The sequence below is a fragment of the Malurus melanocephalus genome, unplaced genomic scaffold (assembly GCF_030028575.1).
Source record: "Malurus melanocephalus ecotype Western Australia unplaced genomic scaffold, MMel_1.1 scaffold_62, whole genome shotgun sequence".
NCBI lineage: Eukaryota > Metazoa > Chordata > Aves > Passeriformes > Maluridae > Malurus > Malurus melanocephalus.
In genome coordinates, this window is record NW_026623294.1 from 1,798,875 (window position 1) to 1,816,607 (window position 17,733).

Sequence of the window (17,733 nt, forward strand, 5' to 3'; positions counted from 1 at the left end):
ATTAAATGCAAAGCAAAAGAAGATAAAACAACATTTATTTTATTCAGTTCTTGAAACGAAACATTAGAGAAACATCTGCAAGCCAAAGACTTCTTGGAAAAAGRGGATCTAAATTTAAAGACAATAATGATACCGACCTATATTAAAATATATTTTAAAAACTTTCCCAGGATTGTGTATATGTTCAAATGCATGGAGGACCCATAATGTCACCAGCTGTGTAACCAGTCTCCCTTAATCCTGTACTTCACAGAGATACAGTCAAAGGTGCACTTCTGTAGTTTGTCTTGAATTTGAAGTTTGCTAGTTGCATGTTCTTTGTTTCTAAGCTGCTATGACATTTCATGTAGCTTTCTGTCTTTGTTAAACTTGTAGCATATCGWTTTAATCATGGGGAGGTTTTAGAAGTCTCTGGTTTTATAGCTATTATTCAAATTCCTGGAACTTGCCAAAGCTTCACCATGAAGAGAATTTTTCTAAATATTGAAGGTGCGTGTCATCTGCTACAGCCAAAGGATAGAGAGCAGCTTCAGATTTGTAAGAGTTGATATGAACTATATTGTTTCTGTTGAACCTTACTTTGCTGCTATTTCTAGTTTGCCCCAAGAGCTATTGTCTTGTGCTTTGTGTTGTTGCAAAGGTAAGCAGTTTCACTGGTCAAGTTTCTAATACTTGGTTTTTACAACCCAAATGTTGTTGCTTTTATTTGTGGAGGGAACAGGAAGAGCTGATTCTCTGCCATGACATTGCATGTTGCATTGTCTTCAGCAATTTGAAATAAAAGTTTGATCTAATTGTTTGAAGAAGTSAGAATCCTAGATCAGATAGCAAGAAATTGCATCAGGATTATATATCTTTGGGGAGATTGAAAGCATCTGAATTTGTTGTTCTTACTGTTTAACAGACACTGAAAACACTTTCTGTTTAATCTTTAAGCCCATTTTCAAGTGCTACAAATGTTCTTCAGCTCTGTGTGATTTACCATTCTTTCAGMTAACTAGTATTTGAGGAAAAACTTTTCAAAGGTGGAGTGGTGTTGACATGAGAATCATATTCCCACCTCAGGACTAGAGGAAAGTCCAAACTTGGAAAAAATTTACTAAATTAATTCAAATGGTAAAAAGCAACATAAAGTAGCAATACCATTGTTTTTAAAATATTGAAGGTYGATACATTGCTAAGTCAAAAAAAARGGGTGCTCTCTGAGACTTTCTCAGTTATAACAGATAAATCATTCAAGTGTATTKCTGGAAGAGGAAGTCTTGTGGTTAAAGATATGTAGATAAGCAGCTTCAAAAGACTTGTTTATTCTATGCTTAAAGAAAATATGTGCACAAAACCAGAGAGAAATATCTACTGTTCTTGCCCCAAAAATTCAGTTCATGCTACATTTAGGACACTTTCAGGTGCAGATAATTTCTTTAATAAAAGATGTGCAGCTTTTTATAAATTTGTGTCAGCAAGTATTCACATGGGTGTGAATTAAGGCATGCCTCAGCTTCCCAGTTTAACATTAAACCCTATTCATTACAGGGTGAAGCTCTTCTGTTTGCTCTGTCAGGGTCTTGCTGCATGGCAGTTAAAGTTGCAATCTGTGGGCAGTGGTGATTCTCATTCCTATGAAATCTGATTATAAAATGTCTTTCACTAAGGACCTTGAAGCCTGGTAATAGCCTTCAAGCAGATTTTGGTTTAGAATRTATGTAGAAATGTCTCCTGCAGGGGTATCAGTGTTGTAGAAGATACACAAGTGTTTTAGGAAGGAAAATGGGCTGGACAGTCAAAATTTCAGAGTAAGGGCTTCATAGTGAAGAGAGATCTTCATCTCCCTAATGATGAGGACATTGGCTTGAGCTGGCTGCTAGCRCAGTTGAAAGAGAATTTGTGGCAATTTGCTATATCCTGATTGTTCTGGTTGCGTTGGAAGTATGGCATTAGGAAGAAAGGAGTAAGAGCAATTTCTAATTCCAGACAATAGTTTGTGATTATGTAGATAATTCAACTGGCCTAGAACATAAAGAATAATTGAAGAATATATTCCACATCATAACAAAGGACTGTATTTCAGAACTGTTGTGCRATGCTAAATTCAAGTATGCTTGTACACTTCCTTGGATCTGTCAAGTCCACTGTTTGAGAAGGTCTTCTTCATTTCTGTCATATTTTTAAAATTCAAAGGAGGGAATTGCAGGAAAAAAAATCTGTTACTGATTCAGTAGTGACTTTCACATTGTGCAGATACAATATGAAGCTAGCTACATTTAGATATTTAACCTCAGAGGAAGTWCTTTTGAATATTTGTGCTGTGGGGCTTAGAACTGTATTTGCACTATGTGTCTAGTTTCCCAATGTCTTCCCATGTCTTCCTGCAGTCTTGAGAATCTTAGATTCATATTTATCCTTGCCTGTGATGTTGTTTTAGTTTTCTGATGTAATGTGGGTTATATTGTTATATCATTTATCTTCACCAAGAACAAGGCTGACAGGTTTGGGTTGGCAGGGGAGGAAGCAAAGATTGGGACAGGATCACCAAGGTAGGAAAGCAGTTCATATGCCATCGGGGAAATATTCTGCTTTTCTGTAAAAGCAGGTGAACAGGACACACAAATGATTTCCTGTACAGCTGGAGGCCTATTTCATCTACTGAACCCTTTACAGAGATTCTCTTTGATTGCTGTTCCATTGTAGAGTTCTCTTTCCAATAAGGGAAGTTGCTGACACTGCCCCATATCTCAAACAAAAAGCTGTGTGTTGTCACAATAGCATTTACCCAAATGGCATGGATTTAAAAGCAGGAGAAAAACAGATTTGTCTAATCAAAATATTCATACAATGTGTAGTGGTCCAGATTTGAGTTCTCTGATTTATTTAAGATGCATCACTACTACAGACTTAAAATTCTTACTGGATTGTCAACCAGTGAGAGATGCAAGCTGTTGAACAAAAGAAAAATAAACTAAGGCATTTGCTCATTTCTCCATATTAAGTTAAAATAAAATATATGGTGAACTATAACCCTGGCAGGTTTTTGTATGGGAGGATGTTTCCCTTGTGTACCTGCCAGGATTCCTATTGCATGCAAGTGTAGTCAGCATTATAACAGCTGATGAAAAGATGAATGTGTGCTGAGGTCTGCTTTTTTGGCCTTTCTCCTTTATATAGTGTCCTAAGAAACAGAGCACAGTTCAGAAAAGTGGTGATTAAATTAACCATATCTCAAGGTCTACTGAAGAAAATTTTAGGGCAGTGAGTAAAGTTCTGAGATTGCAAGGGCTTAACTGGGATTTAATAAGGAAAGACTACGTAAATGAAACCACTGTGGTAAAATTCACACAGAGCATATCCAAAGGTGGTGAAATCTCCTTTRAAAGAACGTAAAATATTTCCAGCTTAAAAAGGCAGGGGTTCAAGAAATTGTCTGTTGCATTGCTGTACATGCATGTGCTATTTAAATAAAGCATTTGCAAACTTTCTAGTCTRGAATCTGATTTTTTCAACTCTGTCAGCCAATAAATAGTCATTTTCTAACACCTTGTGGCTGTTTAAACAGTGGCTTAAGGAAGCATGAGCTTAGGAATGACTGACATTAGACCTACTGTAAGTCATTATTCCAGGAAGGATTTGACATGACAGTCAACAGGAAAAGAATTATGATCAATGTCAAAGACATTCATTTTTCCATTTTGCAGAGAATACCTCATTTTTGGCTGGCTCTGCTTCCTTTTTACTTTTCATTCCCTGTTGGGGCTACAGTATTCAGCTGGGCATTTGAGAGTCTGGGAAAAGTGCTTTCTGGGAAACCACAGTTTTATCCATGTTTGATTTATTTCTTATATTCCCAAAGCAACAACTATTTTGGAAATCCAGATGATTTGTGTGTGACAGGTTAGTGATTTAAGTTCATGCTGTTAATAGGTAATAAGTTGTACAGTTCAACTGTGTTCAACTGTGCTTCTTGATAAACCTGTTGGTTTGCAAATTATTGAATCTACTGCCATGCAGTTCAGTGCTGTCTTCAAATATTGAGACTTTTTAGATGGATGGAGAAATAATTTGTCTGCCTSTTGTGAATTGCTCAGAAGGCAAATTTGGTGCTTTGTCTGCATTTTAGAACTTATATTTCTTGTTAATTCTACCATTGGATGTTATTCAAAATTACTGTAATAGTCACACTACTGCTATATAAAGACTCTATACAGTGGTTTTTATTGTTGTCTCTACTGTGTGAAGAGTTGCAACAAGCTTGAAAAGAAACAATAATTATTGAACGTATCATAAACTAGAAGCATAAAAATGTCATTTATTCTAATGTAGGGAGCCTATTTCTCAGCAATAGGTGCTGTATTTCCATTCATGCATGAGTACAAAAATGGATGCAGGTCACCYATAAACAGCTGGGCTGTGTAAGAGGCCTGTAGGTTTTCCTTGTAGCTTGAGCCACTTACACTTCATGATCTGCATGTGAGCAAATTCTCTGATCCTGGGAAGAGTTGTGCACATGTTTTCCAAAGTAAAGGTTCTGACAGTTATAAGTATTGTCTTCATTTTCTTGCAAGGAAGGAAATAGGGACTAAGTAAGTTGGAGTCTTAAGCAGATGTTGAAACAGAACATTTTCTCTTTGGGAATTCTGGCTTTAAACAKTATTTGTGGACTTCCTTGCCTGAGAGTAGGATTATCTCAGACTTTACTATTTTGTTACTAATTTGTGTGTATATAATCCTAATTATTTTGCTGTGTGATCTTAGTGTTCCCTGCATCAAGATGAGACTGTATCGTTTGCCCTATAGTTTCTGTGCAGTCTGCAGGGAGTTAAGCGTAACTTGTTGGGAATGTTAATGGAAGTTTTGCATAATTTGCCTGTGCATCAGAGTGAAATTTACCCTCAGGGGTTACCGAGCCAGTGAAAATTCTACCGGGTGCCAGAGGACTGACGAAACCATCAGATTATCTTAATGACAGATTTACACTCTCCTCGTGTTCTGTACTCTTCAGATTTTGTGACTCTGATTTATGAAACTTCGCAAACCCAAGTCCTTCCGGCTSTACACTGATTTTGTGGTAGTTCTTGTACGGGTCAGGCTTTACTGTGGTGAGAATATGTGGTCAAAGTGCTCATATACTGAAAATTATAAGGTACTTTATGTATTACTAGACAGCTAACCTCAATCCCAGAGGTGACTRCATTTCAACAGCATAATGCATATATTATTATTAAATACTGAAACCTAGAAAATTAGAAACCTTAAGTGAAAMATGAAAGATAGTTCCTGTATCAGAAAGTGTTAAGGGTATTGCAAGAAGTAGTTGAGTCACTAATGTAACATCTCCAATCTGTATACCTTTGTTTCTCAATACTCACAAAGATACATTAAGAGCTAATAAATTTTGAAAATGTTGTTGCTTTTGCTATTCAAAAGGGAAGTGTTCATCACATAAACTCAATCTCAGGATTAATACAGTTAGTAGAAAAGTTTGACACTTAGCAGTACATAATTTTCCTGTTTAAAGTCCTGCAGAAATCTCAGTTATAGCCCAGAACTATTCTGTACTTTCTTAACAAAAGCTGTTAGTGTGTTTAGAGTAATTTTTCCATAAAGAAAAAAGCCAGTATCTGTGACAGATTACATTACTCCACACACCTGCATTTGCTCTGAACCTGCTAGCCTGATGAATTGATAAGTTGGTCATATGTTGTTTTAAAAAGGCAAAGAACATAGCTCCTAATAAAAGAATGCTACATATTTCTTCTAAAAGGTTAAAAAGCATTTCTCAGGGCTCTTAAATTACCATATTCKGATACCAAGGGAAAATAAAACCTGGGCTTAGAGTCTTGTTTGTACTTAGAGGGCTTTCCGGACAGGAAGGCAGTCTTGATGCAATTCAGTAAGCCACAATACCAGTGGGGCATTACAGGTGAAAAAATTGCAGCTGTACCCCTCACCACAATGTATTACAACTGTACAGTGGAATATTTCCTGTACAGAAATAGGGCTTGGTTAACTTTGTTTCCCAAGAGTAGATCACATTAAAATGTTATAAAATCATGATTTCCTGCATTTGAATACTTGTGGTTTCTCAACTGGTTCCAATATTACAAAAGGTTTTTTATAGCTTCTATTAGTTGAAGATGTATAGAAACTTTTTTCCAGAGTCAGCTAAAAGGCAGTTAYGTATTTTTAAAGAACAATTTTTCTCAGAAGACAAGAGTTTTCTTTCACAACTCTTTGTTATTGAACATGTATTTGTTATTTAATATATTTTTGTAAACTGCAGGACAGTGTAAAATTAAATAAAATTAAATAAATATGCTAATAGGACTACTAGTGTATACGTTAAATGGAGTCGAAAGAGGCATGGTATATGTTATTACTCAGATAGCAAAATAGTTATTTCATTAGTCAGCCAAAGACCTCACTATGGATAGAGGGAAAAATTAAATTAAGCAGATACTGCTTATTAAATTTTWAAGTGAGTGTTTGTAATTTAAATGCCTTTGCTTTAGAACCAAATTTCTTTTTAAAAGTTCAAAGAGAAGTAAAAGAATTCTGTGAAGAAATTACATAATAAAATTTCAAAAAACATCTTTTGTTGGGGTGTCTGATTATTCCAGAGTGTTGAAAATTGAGAGTGWACCATTGTGGAATAACTTTTACTGCCTGAAATGTACAGGTGTGTAACACTTCAAACTGCTGTCAAAGTATGTGAAAATGCAAAGAATTGTGGGGTGGGTGGAACAGAAAATACTTTGTGCAACTAAATTATTTTAATCCCAGTACTACTGCTAATCCTAATACTAGTAATATGAGGCTCTATTTTTACCTCACTGTAAGCTGTCACTTTTTGTTTTGGTGGTTTGGCTGTTTGTTTTTTCTCTTCACCAAATAGGGATAGTGGTGGTCTGTAGCTGTGCCAGGAGAGTCTGTTTTCCACACAGATATGATACCATCTTAGCTCTGAGGAAGGGTAAAAAAAATTATCTAATGAGCAAGCTTTCAYAGTGTCAATCACACAAGATAAACAGGAGTGTGGATGTTGAAGTATCCTACATTTGTCCAAAATGTGTTCACTGGTCAGATTGAATTGASTATGTTGTGTGAACAGGCATATTACAAAGTTTTATTTTATGTAATATTATTTTTCTTTTGGGCATATTTTCTACATATTGTATTTTTCTACAGAGTTCTTTTGCTAGTTTTATATAAATAATACTTGAAAATTAAATTTAAAAGTAGTGTTCTTCATAGTTATTGCCAAGAATTTTTTCCTTATAAAAGTCTGGATAAAACTTTTTATTTCCTGCTACTGCAACTTCTGTTCACCTARTGAGAGAATTGTATTTTTAAGACAGTTGGCCCTAAACCAGTAAAATATCTTAATAACAGAATAGCTTTATTACAGAGCAATCAGTTTATTCATGCTCAGGAAGCTGAAGTCAAAATCTCAGTATGTGTTGGTGTCTGACTCAGAGTGCTGGTTTGTGTTGTGTTCTGCCTCATTCACTGAGGTGGCCCTGCTTGGAGGAGATAAAACACACACACGCTTCCTGTCTTCTGTGTGCTTTTTTTTGTACAGTAGTTTTTTCTGGACCAAGAATAGTTTAATTTCCAAGAGGAAGCGCCCACGATCTGAGGGACTGAGATTCAAAAAATGAATATTTCTTCTGTTAAAGCTTATTTTCTAGCAAATACATGAATCAAAAGGAAGCATTGCTGAAAGAAAYATTCAGCACATCCTGTAATCCAACTGTTAATATCTATCTTTCTTTCTCAACTGAATAAGATGTTTTTTGCAGCCTAAGAAATCTGCATATATGGAGTTTAAAAGTTTTATATATATACKAAGTTTTAAAATGATATGCTTCGGTATTTAAATAGTAAGGCATAATATAACCTTCATTCTACAACTCAAAGAAGTAGAATGATGACTGTAGCTTTTTCCTAAAAAAGATGTCTGTATTATCTTTGACACAAAAATGTATGACAAGATATGATGAATAAGCAAAAGCACCATCTATCACACTGTAGTCCATTAGTGGGAGTACTTCATGTTGTTAATGAACATAATCCTGYCTTGCTGATAGGTTAACAAGTGTGAAGGAAATTACTTGCAGAATGCAGGTTTTTAAGAGGATTTTCATGTTTCTTATTGTTTGGCTTCTTTTTCTTTGTGAGATGCATATGTTGGAGGGTTCAGCTCTGTTCAAATCAGAGATGCTTCTCGTATGTGCTGGTGTAATATACATGAAAATTTATGCCTTAAAATGGAGTGAAATGACATTCGGAGAAAACAGGAATCCATTCTCTTCTAATTCAGAAGATTTCTGCTCCAAGGCAACTATTTCCAAACAGTTATTTGTTTGTGTCCTGTACTTSCCGGGAATGGAACTGGAATTGTCACCTGGAGACAACTGCTTTCCTTCCAGTCAGATTTTGCCAATAAGCATTTTCCTTCTTCTTCCAAATACTGCCGTGCAATTTTCAGATCTCCAATGTCTGCAGTCCGTAGCAATAAAGAGTAAAAGGAGGACCCTTCAATTTCTCTGCTTAGAATTTAGGCTGTTTCATGCAGCCTTTCATTTCTGCTTCTAGTCTCTGTTGTTAATGCTGCTGAAAAATAAGGCATTTGACCACAATTTGCTCCCTATTGCCATAATTATCCTTCTAAATAAATATGTGTGCCACAGTGCATGGTTTTCTAGCAAAACAGATCTTGGAGATTCTTGGTTAAATCTGAGTTCATGTTTAAATAATACTATTTTGCATACATAAGTGACAGGTGTATAAAATCATTGCAGTTAAAACTGTCTTTGAGAGCTGTACAAAAAGCTGCAGGGAATGTCTGTTGGAGCAAGCTTGTTTAGCAAAAAAATCATGTTTTGTTAGAGTTTGCTTTTATAGAGGCAGCCCTAGTGGTCTGCCTACTTTCTAAAAGGTAACAATTATCTGAATTATAGCTTAAGTTTTATTCAAATATTTTAAGATAAAAGCACCATACTTATTTGAACATGTGAGCAATTTTTTGTTGTAGCTAGTTCACTTATTCCCACTACTAATGACTCAGTTCTGGCATTATTAGCCCCTTTCCAGGCTTTCACAACTATTATTTTTGGCAGCTGATATTGCCCAGAGCTACCATCTTCCCTTAAACTTATCCAGATCAGGCAATAGTAATAAACCCCCTAGAACAAATAAAACTAGATGTGCAGAAAAGGGGCAAAGATTCTAATTCKACTAAGTCTTTGCAAGCTTCAAATTAGAATGCTTACTGTTAGTGCCGTTCCAAAGCACAAGCTTATTTTGTACAGGCAATCACATAATGTTTGTCTTTGATTTCTCACTTCTAAGGTGCAGATGACACTTTGAAATATACTGTCTCGTGCTCTGGGAGATTTCTTGACATATTACAGTACAGTTAGAAAAAAATTATAAACAAAAATGAAGAGGAATAATGTTTTGTACTTGCTGACCAGTCTGCTTTAATTGTTTAAAACTATTGTTTAATAGGTTTTTTTCTGGCTACGCATTCTGCTGAGTTCAGCAATCATTCCTGTGCCTTTCCAGATTGTTCATAATTCACTTCAGAGGTTGGCATGAAGTGTACAGAGTCACAGAATGGGTAAAGCTGGAAGGGWCCACAGTGGATCCTCTGGTCCAACCTCCCTGYTCAAGCAGGGTCATCCCTGAGCACATGGCACAGGATTTCATCTAYGTGGTTCTTGAACATCTCCAATGAGGGAGATGCCACAATCTCTCTGAGTCACCCACACAATAAAGTTCTTCCTCATATTCAGGTGAAACTTCCACTGGGTTTGTTTATACCACAGACCACAGCCAGAAGAGGGGTTACGAGTTTGTTACTTCTTTATGGCATCATAATTGTTTTCATCATTTTCCTTTGTCATCTTTTCCTCAAAATAAGTTTCAATATATCTGTCAGTTACTGAGTGGGTGGAAATGCTGAAGTACCTACTTTTACTTTTATTTTTTTAACAATAGGTGTGAAATCCAGTATGGGTTTTTTCAGGTTTTGCTCTGTCTTTATATTGAATCTTTATTTTCAATCTCTCTATATGATTTTCCCTATCCTTACTGATAATTTTATGGTTTTTGTATTGTAGTGTCCCTTAAGAAATTCTTTTCACTCTTTAATTTGTTCTTCCAGCTCATTAATCTTAGTGGGAATAGATTTCATTGCCTTGGTTAGCCTCTTTTAAAATGCCCATTATTTTCTATTCTAATCCAATTTTGTTTGATTCTCAGTAGGGAGACTTGCATTCTTAAAAAAGAGTTTTGTTTTGAGATGTAATCCAAGAGAAATAAATATGCTAAATAGGATAACTTTTTGAGACTTTTGTTGCACATGTGTTGCTCAATAATACTGATAAGAAAAGATAACTCAGATGCTGACAGACATTAGAAAGCACAAGACTAAACCAAGTATTTGAATATATTTTATTAGGTTCCTAAAAGAAGKCAAGGTATTTTAATGACTGAGATTTAAAAGTATGCAGAAATAAATTCTGCTGTAGGTAAAGTATCCTTACAACCATGAAAGGCTGCAGCCCTTTGTCAGAAATGAAACAGATCCTTTTATAAATATGTAATTCCAAGTCTTGATGATATAGGAAATATGCCAAGTATTACAGTATTTAAAAAAAAAATCTAATGTTTTATCACCAGTGGAGACTCTGAAGATTTTAAAAAAGCAGCACATGAGTGTGAATGGCTCCACAATTTAGTATGAAGGTAGCAGATGATGGAAATTGCTCTTTATGTGTTCATGGTTAACATAGGGGACTTCTTTAGATGTGTTCATAACTGAAGGATAGGAACATTGCTGTGTCGCAAACTTAAGTGTTTCTGCAGGCATTAAACATTCAAATAATTTAACACTGAGAAGTTACGAAAAAAAAAATCTAATACTCTAATGACACTGAGAGCAAAAAGAATCTATTTAGTGTGACTTTGAAATATGGCTACAGATATAACGTGATATTTATTATTGCTCTTGTGCTCAGCACTGGTGTAGAGTTGGCAGCAGAGAACCARGAAACAAGTTTTTGGGTCTTCAAGCCCAGCCTCCTCCCATTGGGGCAATGCTTGYTATTTTCTCCACATAATTAACAAAWCAARCTTTTAAAAGCAGCTGTCATGAGCACCAAGGYTCCTTGTGCCTCCCCATCTTTTTCTGTGCAGTTTCTAGCCTTGCATTTTATTCATGGGKCAACTCAAATTTGACACAAATTTTCTATAGACCTTTCCTCTATTAAATGTTTCTCTTCCGAAATGAGGTTATGTTCCTGTTGTTTAATTTCATTTAGTCCTCAGCTCTCCACAGCAGGAGCTAATACAGTTTTAAGATGGAGAATTGGAAACGTGGCATACTCCAGATGATCCCCACTGATGTCTTATACAAATCAATTAATATTTGTCCTTTACTTTTGGAAATATCTCACCTGATGTCTCTCAAGATGGTATTTGCTTTTTCCAGGCATCATCGTACAGCCTCACAATTTTCCAAATGACATTTACAGATCTTCACCCTTTCCAATTGAATATGCAGCTTATAAACAAATGTGTTGTTATCTTTACACATGTGACATGTGGCTTTTGATGTTAAATCAGTCCTTTTTTCTCACACTCTAGTCTTTGAAATTAAGTCAGCTCTCCTGATTCATATTGCTGTGGTACTCTGTTTATAYATTACTGACATCAGAGGTTTACTGACAGTTATCAGATAACTTTTTTTTTGTTCTACATCTCTAACTAAAAAAATGTTAGTAACCGTGGTTGCTTTTTTCCTTCTGCGCATATCATTGTGACTTGACACATGCAATAAAAATCCACCTTTCAGGCTCTGTGGTTCCACATGTTAATTCCTCCAGAATTCTTTGGTGATTATTTATGTTCCTTTGCCCTCCCCAGCTTGAACCATTGAGCTCCCTGAATTTTCCTTCTTAACCTTTATTCCCGTTAATTAATCAGCTTGCTGTCACCTCCATCTGCATTATAATCTTACTGAATAATAAGGAAGAATACTTACAAAGCTTTTTCTAAATTTACTTGCATCTTTGCCACATTCTTACTTTTCTCCTGGTGATTTATATATGCATGTCTATACACAGATACACAGGGATAAAATAGCACATACATATGCAATTTTTTCTATTTGTTTTGTGTCAGCTTGACTTTTAGTAACTCTTGAACGTGTACAACTGCCATMATTTGTGGAGTTCCGTATCTTAATTCTAAAATCTTCATAGCTGAGTTTGCATTTGTTTTAAATTCATATTCTCATTCACTTTCTTGTTATTAAAAAAATTCCCAAAAACAGCTAGGATACAACCCTTTAAAATGTATACTTGAATAAAAGTTGGTTTTCTTTTGCCTATAGAAATGTCTATAGTAACATTTTCTCCAGCTCAGTGATGCATTCAGAAATAATCCAAGCGAATTATTTATAGACTTGTAATTAAGGATGTAATTAAACAGAAGCCACTATGCATTTATTGGGATTCACTTGAAAGAAAGGATCATGTACTTGCAAGTACTTTCTTATTTCACCCAGGAGTTTTACCAATATGTTGGCCCGCCACAATGCATTGTGTTGTCTGTTATAATCTTTTCTCTGCATCGAGTATTTTAATAAATGTATCTTTTGTTATGTATTAAAACTAAAACAATGGGTTTGAAAAAAAAAATAATGATGACTAGTATGTGTYTGATACCATGATGTGTAGACATCTCATGGATTTTTAGCTGCATAATGCAAATTATGGTTAGATGAATTGTCTTTGTTATTCATGTTTTGCTGTGGAACAAGTAGCTATTTTTGTATAGAGGAAGAGAAAGTTGGAAGTGTTAGTCTGCAATGATATAAAAACATTTTCAGTTAAGACAAAACAATGCAGGATCTGAGTAATGGTTAGAGTTACGATTTTCTATATGACCATTTACTTTTATTTAGTTCAAATAGTTTTACACTTTTTAGGGGAAATGCATTCTATTTGCAATCAAGCATAAAGTAATTATGCCTACTCCCTTTTATCACAGGTTCCTTGCAGCTTGGAGTACTGGGATGAGCTTCAGAAATCATTTGTTGCATTCCGCGAATTCAGTCTGTCAGAAAGCAAAGTCTGTGAACTGCAGCTGCCCAGTGTTGACCTTGTGAACGATCAGAAAGAGCTCATCGCCTCTGATCTGTGGAGGATTGTCCTCAACAGCAGCCAGAACGTGGCCGATGACCAAAGGTAATTTTAAAGAAGGAGGGAAAAAGACATGTAATACTACAGTCCTGAGGAATCTGTTTCAGGAGATTTAGAAATTAATTTTGTTTTACTGTTTTCAAATGCAATGAGTAGTTGGTCCTGCATGAGCTTTAGACTGTAGTTCATGTTCACATACGAACATGGAATGAGCAAGGTGTGCACTTTTTGTAAAGAAAAAGAGCTTTCCTTTAGGTTCATAGGCAGGCTGGCAGCATCATAACCATCCATTTTCTGAATACAGGACTTACTGAAAAGTGACAAACAAGTCCTGAAACCTCTTAGCTGCAGAAGATGGTAAAATCAGCCAAGTAACAGAAGGCAGCTTTGGTGCAATCCATTGTGTAATGGAGCAGTCAACATTCTTCTTCTGTGCAATRCTTATACATCACCTTGATTCTACCCTCAGTGCAAGTCAATGACTATTTTAAATAGATTGAACAAAACATTATTATTTCAGTCGTATTTCAATATTATTTGCACAGATTGCTTACTATGATTACAGTAAAAAACCATTTAATTAATGTTTTTAAACACAGGGGATCCATTTTTCATTATGTTTATGGCTGGAAACTGTGTGCAATGACAGATCCTCACTCTGTTGCATTCAGTCAGTTTTGGTTAATATGCAGAGTTAAAGAAATGAGTACAAGTTCTGTCCAGAAACAGCAGTGCATTTTTTTTTTTCAAAGACCTTCTTTACATTTTATATTTAGAGCAGAAAACCCAAAATTACTCTCTTGGATCATTGGTATTTGCTGATTCTTGCTGCTTGTGTACGAACACATGTTTCAATGAGTATGTAGCATCTACTTACGTGTTGAACAAAGCTGCAGAATTCARAGAAATCAGGGAATATGAGCATGGCTAGCAAAATCAATGAAGAAAATTAAACATCTGGTTTTCATTAATAGTATCAGGTTGGAAGTGATTTCTCAATGTTAATTGTGAAAGAATGCATTTTCATCATTGAGAAGTTAAGTGTTTTAGACAAGGTTAATTCCTCTGAATGTGGGACCCTGGCAGAATCGCCTTCCTGGTCAGCTTAACACCACAGAAATGTGAACTCGGTGGGAACTGGAAATGATGTAGTGAAATTTAGTAGGTTTTTTTCATCAAGGCATTTAGCACTGTAGTCATGTTTATTGTTTTCTGCTCCAATAGGGTTTATCACTATATGCAATTTTTCATTCAGGGAACTCTGATACGCTAATGAGCTGTAATTGTTCAGAAAGAACAGGAATTAAACTGAAGCATTTGCAGTTCACTGCAGAAGGATAGCAGGAGAGGAAAGCAGGCAGCAGAAAACATTTGCCACACTACTGAAGCATTGGAAGTTAAATAAACAGAGGGGAAAGAGAGAAGTTAAAGAAAAGTACCTTGAACTGACACCTACCTGTCCAGAGATGGCAGTCACTACTCCTGATACTTTTRTTGGCCTGGGGGATTAATAATAGTTTTAAGAAGTTTATACCTACATGAACTAACATTAGACTGGAAATTTAAAGATTTGTATAGGTCAGGCTAAACTCCAGAAGCCAGAAAGCTGTATGGATATACAAGGAAACCCTCTGATTTCATAGAAGTGAAAAGGTTATATTCCCTGCTTCAGCAGTTTTAGTTTGGAGGCATTTAGTTTGAATTTGTTCTCATGAGACTGCACTTGGAGTACTGTGTTCAGCTCTTGAGGTCCCAAACTCAAGAGGGACATGCTGGAATGATTCCAGAAAAGAGCCACAAAGATCATCGGAGGGCTGGAGCAACTCTCCTATGAAGATAAACTGAGAGACATGGGATTTTTCAGTCTGAGGAAAAGTCACCTGTGAAGAGACCTTAGGGCAGCCTTTCAGAACCTAAAGAAAGCTGGAGAGGGACCTTTTACAATGAAATGCAGTCATAAGAGGGGATGAATTTAAACTGAAAGAGTACAGGTTTAGATTAGATAYTAGGAAGAAATTCTTCATTGAGGGTGGTGAGGTACTGGAATAGGTTGTCCAGAGGAGTTGTGGATGTCCCAACTGTGGAGGTATTTAAGGCCAGGCTGGTTGRGGCTTTGAGCAACCTGGTCTAGTGTAAGTTATCTCTGCCCTTGGGAGGGGTGCTGGAACTATAATCTTGAAAGTCTCTTCCAAACCAACTCATTCTATGGTTCTGTGATAGAAATTCAAACTGATCTCTCTAAACTTAATTTCACACAAAGCTGCACTGCAAGCTTTCTTAAGGATGGCTGCAGGAAGCACTGGTGTGGAAGACATTGTCATGACCAGTCTGGAGRGATCCTTGTAGAAAAACTTAATGGGTCAGAACAAAAGCAGCTGTTCCTCAGATATGAGGATTTTACCTGTGGTGCTTGAGGCACACTGACTTTTTCGTGGCGACAGAGCAAACAAGCCAGTCACATGTCACTGACCTGGAGGTTTTGAGACAGTGCCCAAGCAATGAAATGTGTATGGCTACAGCTACAGAACAAATTGAAGGTAATGGCTGAGCCCTAAAGGATCATGTTGTGTTACAGGGAAGCCYTGTGCAGGAAGTGGTGACAGAACCTGTGGACCTGCAGACAAGATGAATTTTTCTAGGTGTCTAGTGGCTTATAGGAAGTCCATGTTGGCAGTAACTTTGCTGAAACTGTGGCTTCATCAAACATACTGCTACTGGTATGGATAATTTCTTGTCACCAAGCRCTCTAAAATATGTTCTAGATTCTACTTAACCAAAAAATGCCATACTTTCTTGGGTTTGAGAGAGAGAGGCAATGCCAACGTCATGGTAAATTTCAGTGTAAGTCTTGTTCCTAAAGCAAGAATTAACATGAGATTTTTCAGACTTATGGGAAGAGCCACAAGGCTTAAAGCCAGTGCTGAGCATTAAACCAGGGAATTCTGATGCTGAGGGATCTGCGAGAACAAGAAACAAAGGCTGTATAAAAGTTGAACCTCAGTTTTCCTTTAGACTCGTGATGATTTGACATTAATTACATATTACAACTTTATGATTGATTAGCAATTGTAATACACTATTAATGGTAAAGTATAGAAATGCTTAGTCTTGTTGAAGTTTATTTTCTTAGTCTGATGTTGTATTTTGGGTCAGACTCTAACCACTGCCATATGCATGCAGCTGCTGCTCAATGATAATATTTTCTTCCTTAAAATTCTGCAGGCTTTTTTTTTTGTGGTAACCTCTATGATATGCTAATTATTAATATGAGAGAGATAATCCCTGGTGGTTTTRGTAATTTATTACTGATTCCTAACATTGGTTATAAGGTATGAAGCTTAGGTGTCTCATGTGACAGGAAAACAACAAGGTTTGTGAGAAGATGTGGATTCAGCTGCTGTGATGAGCAGTAGCTGGCAGGCTGAAGTGTATCAACCAGTAATGATCATGGGAATGTGCAAAGATGTCATGATTCAAATCCTGTGGTATGCAAACTCTACTGAGATCAATCAGGAACTAATTGGAATTATAAAAACCAAGGTGCTGTTTGTTGAAGGGCATAATATATACATTAATGTTCATTTTTGAGAATTCCATTCATTTTGAGAATATCCCATTCATTATTTCTATCTATGTATAAGGTTTGCATGAATATTTATGAAAGTTTATTCAATGAATGAAAAAATTTGAAGTCCTAAGTGAAATGATATAGCATCTCTTTGGGGATGTAGTACAGTGTTTATGAAAGAAATAATATATGGCATAAATGACTGTTTATGGAAGACCTTAAAACAGAAGATTACAAGGAAATTAWTGCAGAATAAATTGTTTTTATGGGCTGCATTTGCCTGTTGCAGGACTAACAAATCATAATTGAAATTACTTGTTAAGCTCTGTTGGGTTGGTGAGACACTAAAGCCCCTTCCTGGTTTGGTTGGGAATGATTTACARTTTTTTGTTTAAATGGGTTACATTACAAGATGTTGTGAGCATCTTCTGTGTAATTTAAACAGTGTTTTTATGATTACTGACATACTAATGTAAAATAGTAATTGAAAATGCCTTAAGATACAAACCATGAAACAAGTATAAAAACTTTCAAATAAGCCTTAAATTGCTACTTTTTAAAAATTCAAGTGAGGAATCATGATCATGTTTCTTGCTAATTGTTYCAGCTTTTATTCAAAGTAAATGATGTACTGGATTTTGACCTCTAACAATTTGGGTTCAGACCAGCATTTGAGTCATAAATTAAGTGAGTTAAGTGGTCTCTTTCTTCTTCCCAGTGGATATTTTCCCATGTTGTAGTTTCATCACAAATGGCAGTACTGGTTTAAATATTGCACTCTTAAAATAACAAGAATAATGCAGGTCATTGCTAAGTCATTGTTCTCTGTTGCTATATATTTAAATTGAGTTGCTTTGCATGATGTAAAATATCATCATTTATACGACTTCAAATGTAGGTATTTTCTATTTTAAGTATTCGGATATTTTCCAGCACTTAAAACAAAAAAAAAAAAAAAAA

At 35.8% G+C, this 17,733-nt stretch overlaps 1 protein-coding gene across 8 annotated transcripts in view; it reads left to right on the plus strand.

Moving 5' to 3' along the window:
* The window catches only part of VPS13B (vacuolar protein sorting 13 homolog B), a 423,643-nt gene that overhangs the window by 346,262 nt on the left and 59,648 nt on the right, over window positions 1-17,733 (plus strand). For all 8 annotated transcript variants that reach the window (XM_057366267.1, XM_057366269.1, XM_057366268.1 and 5 more), the window contains exon 40: window positions 13,054-13,250. In XM_057366267.1, coding sequence (XP_057222250.1) covers window positions 13,054-13,250 — 197 coding nt within the window. The remainder of the gene's footprint in view (window positions 1-13,053; window positions 13,251-17,733) is intronic.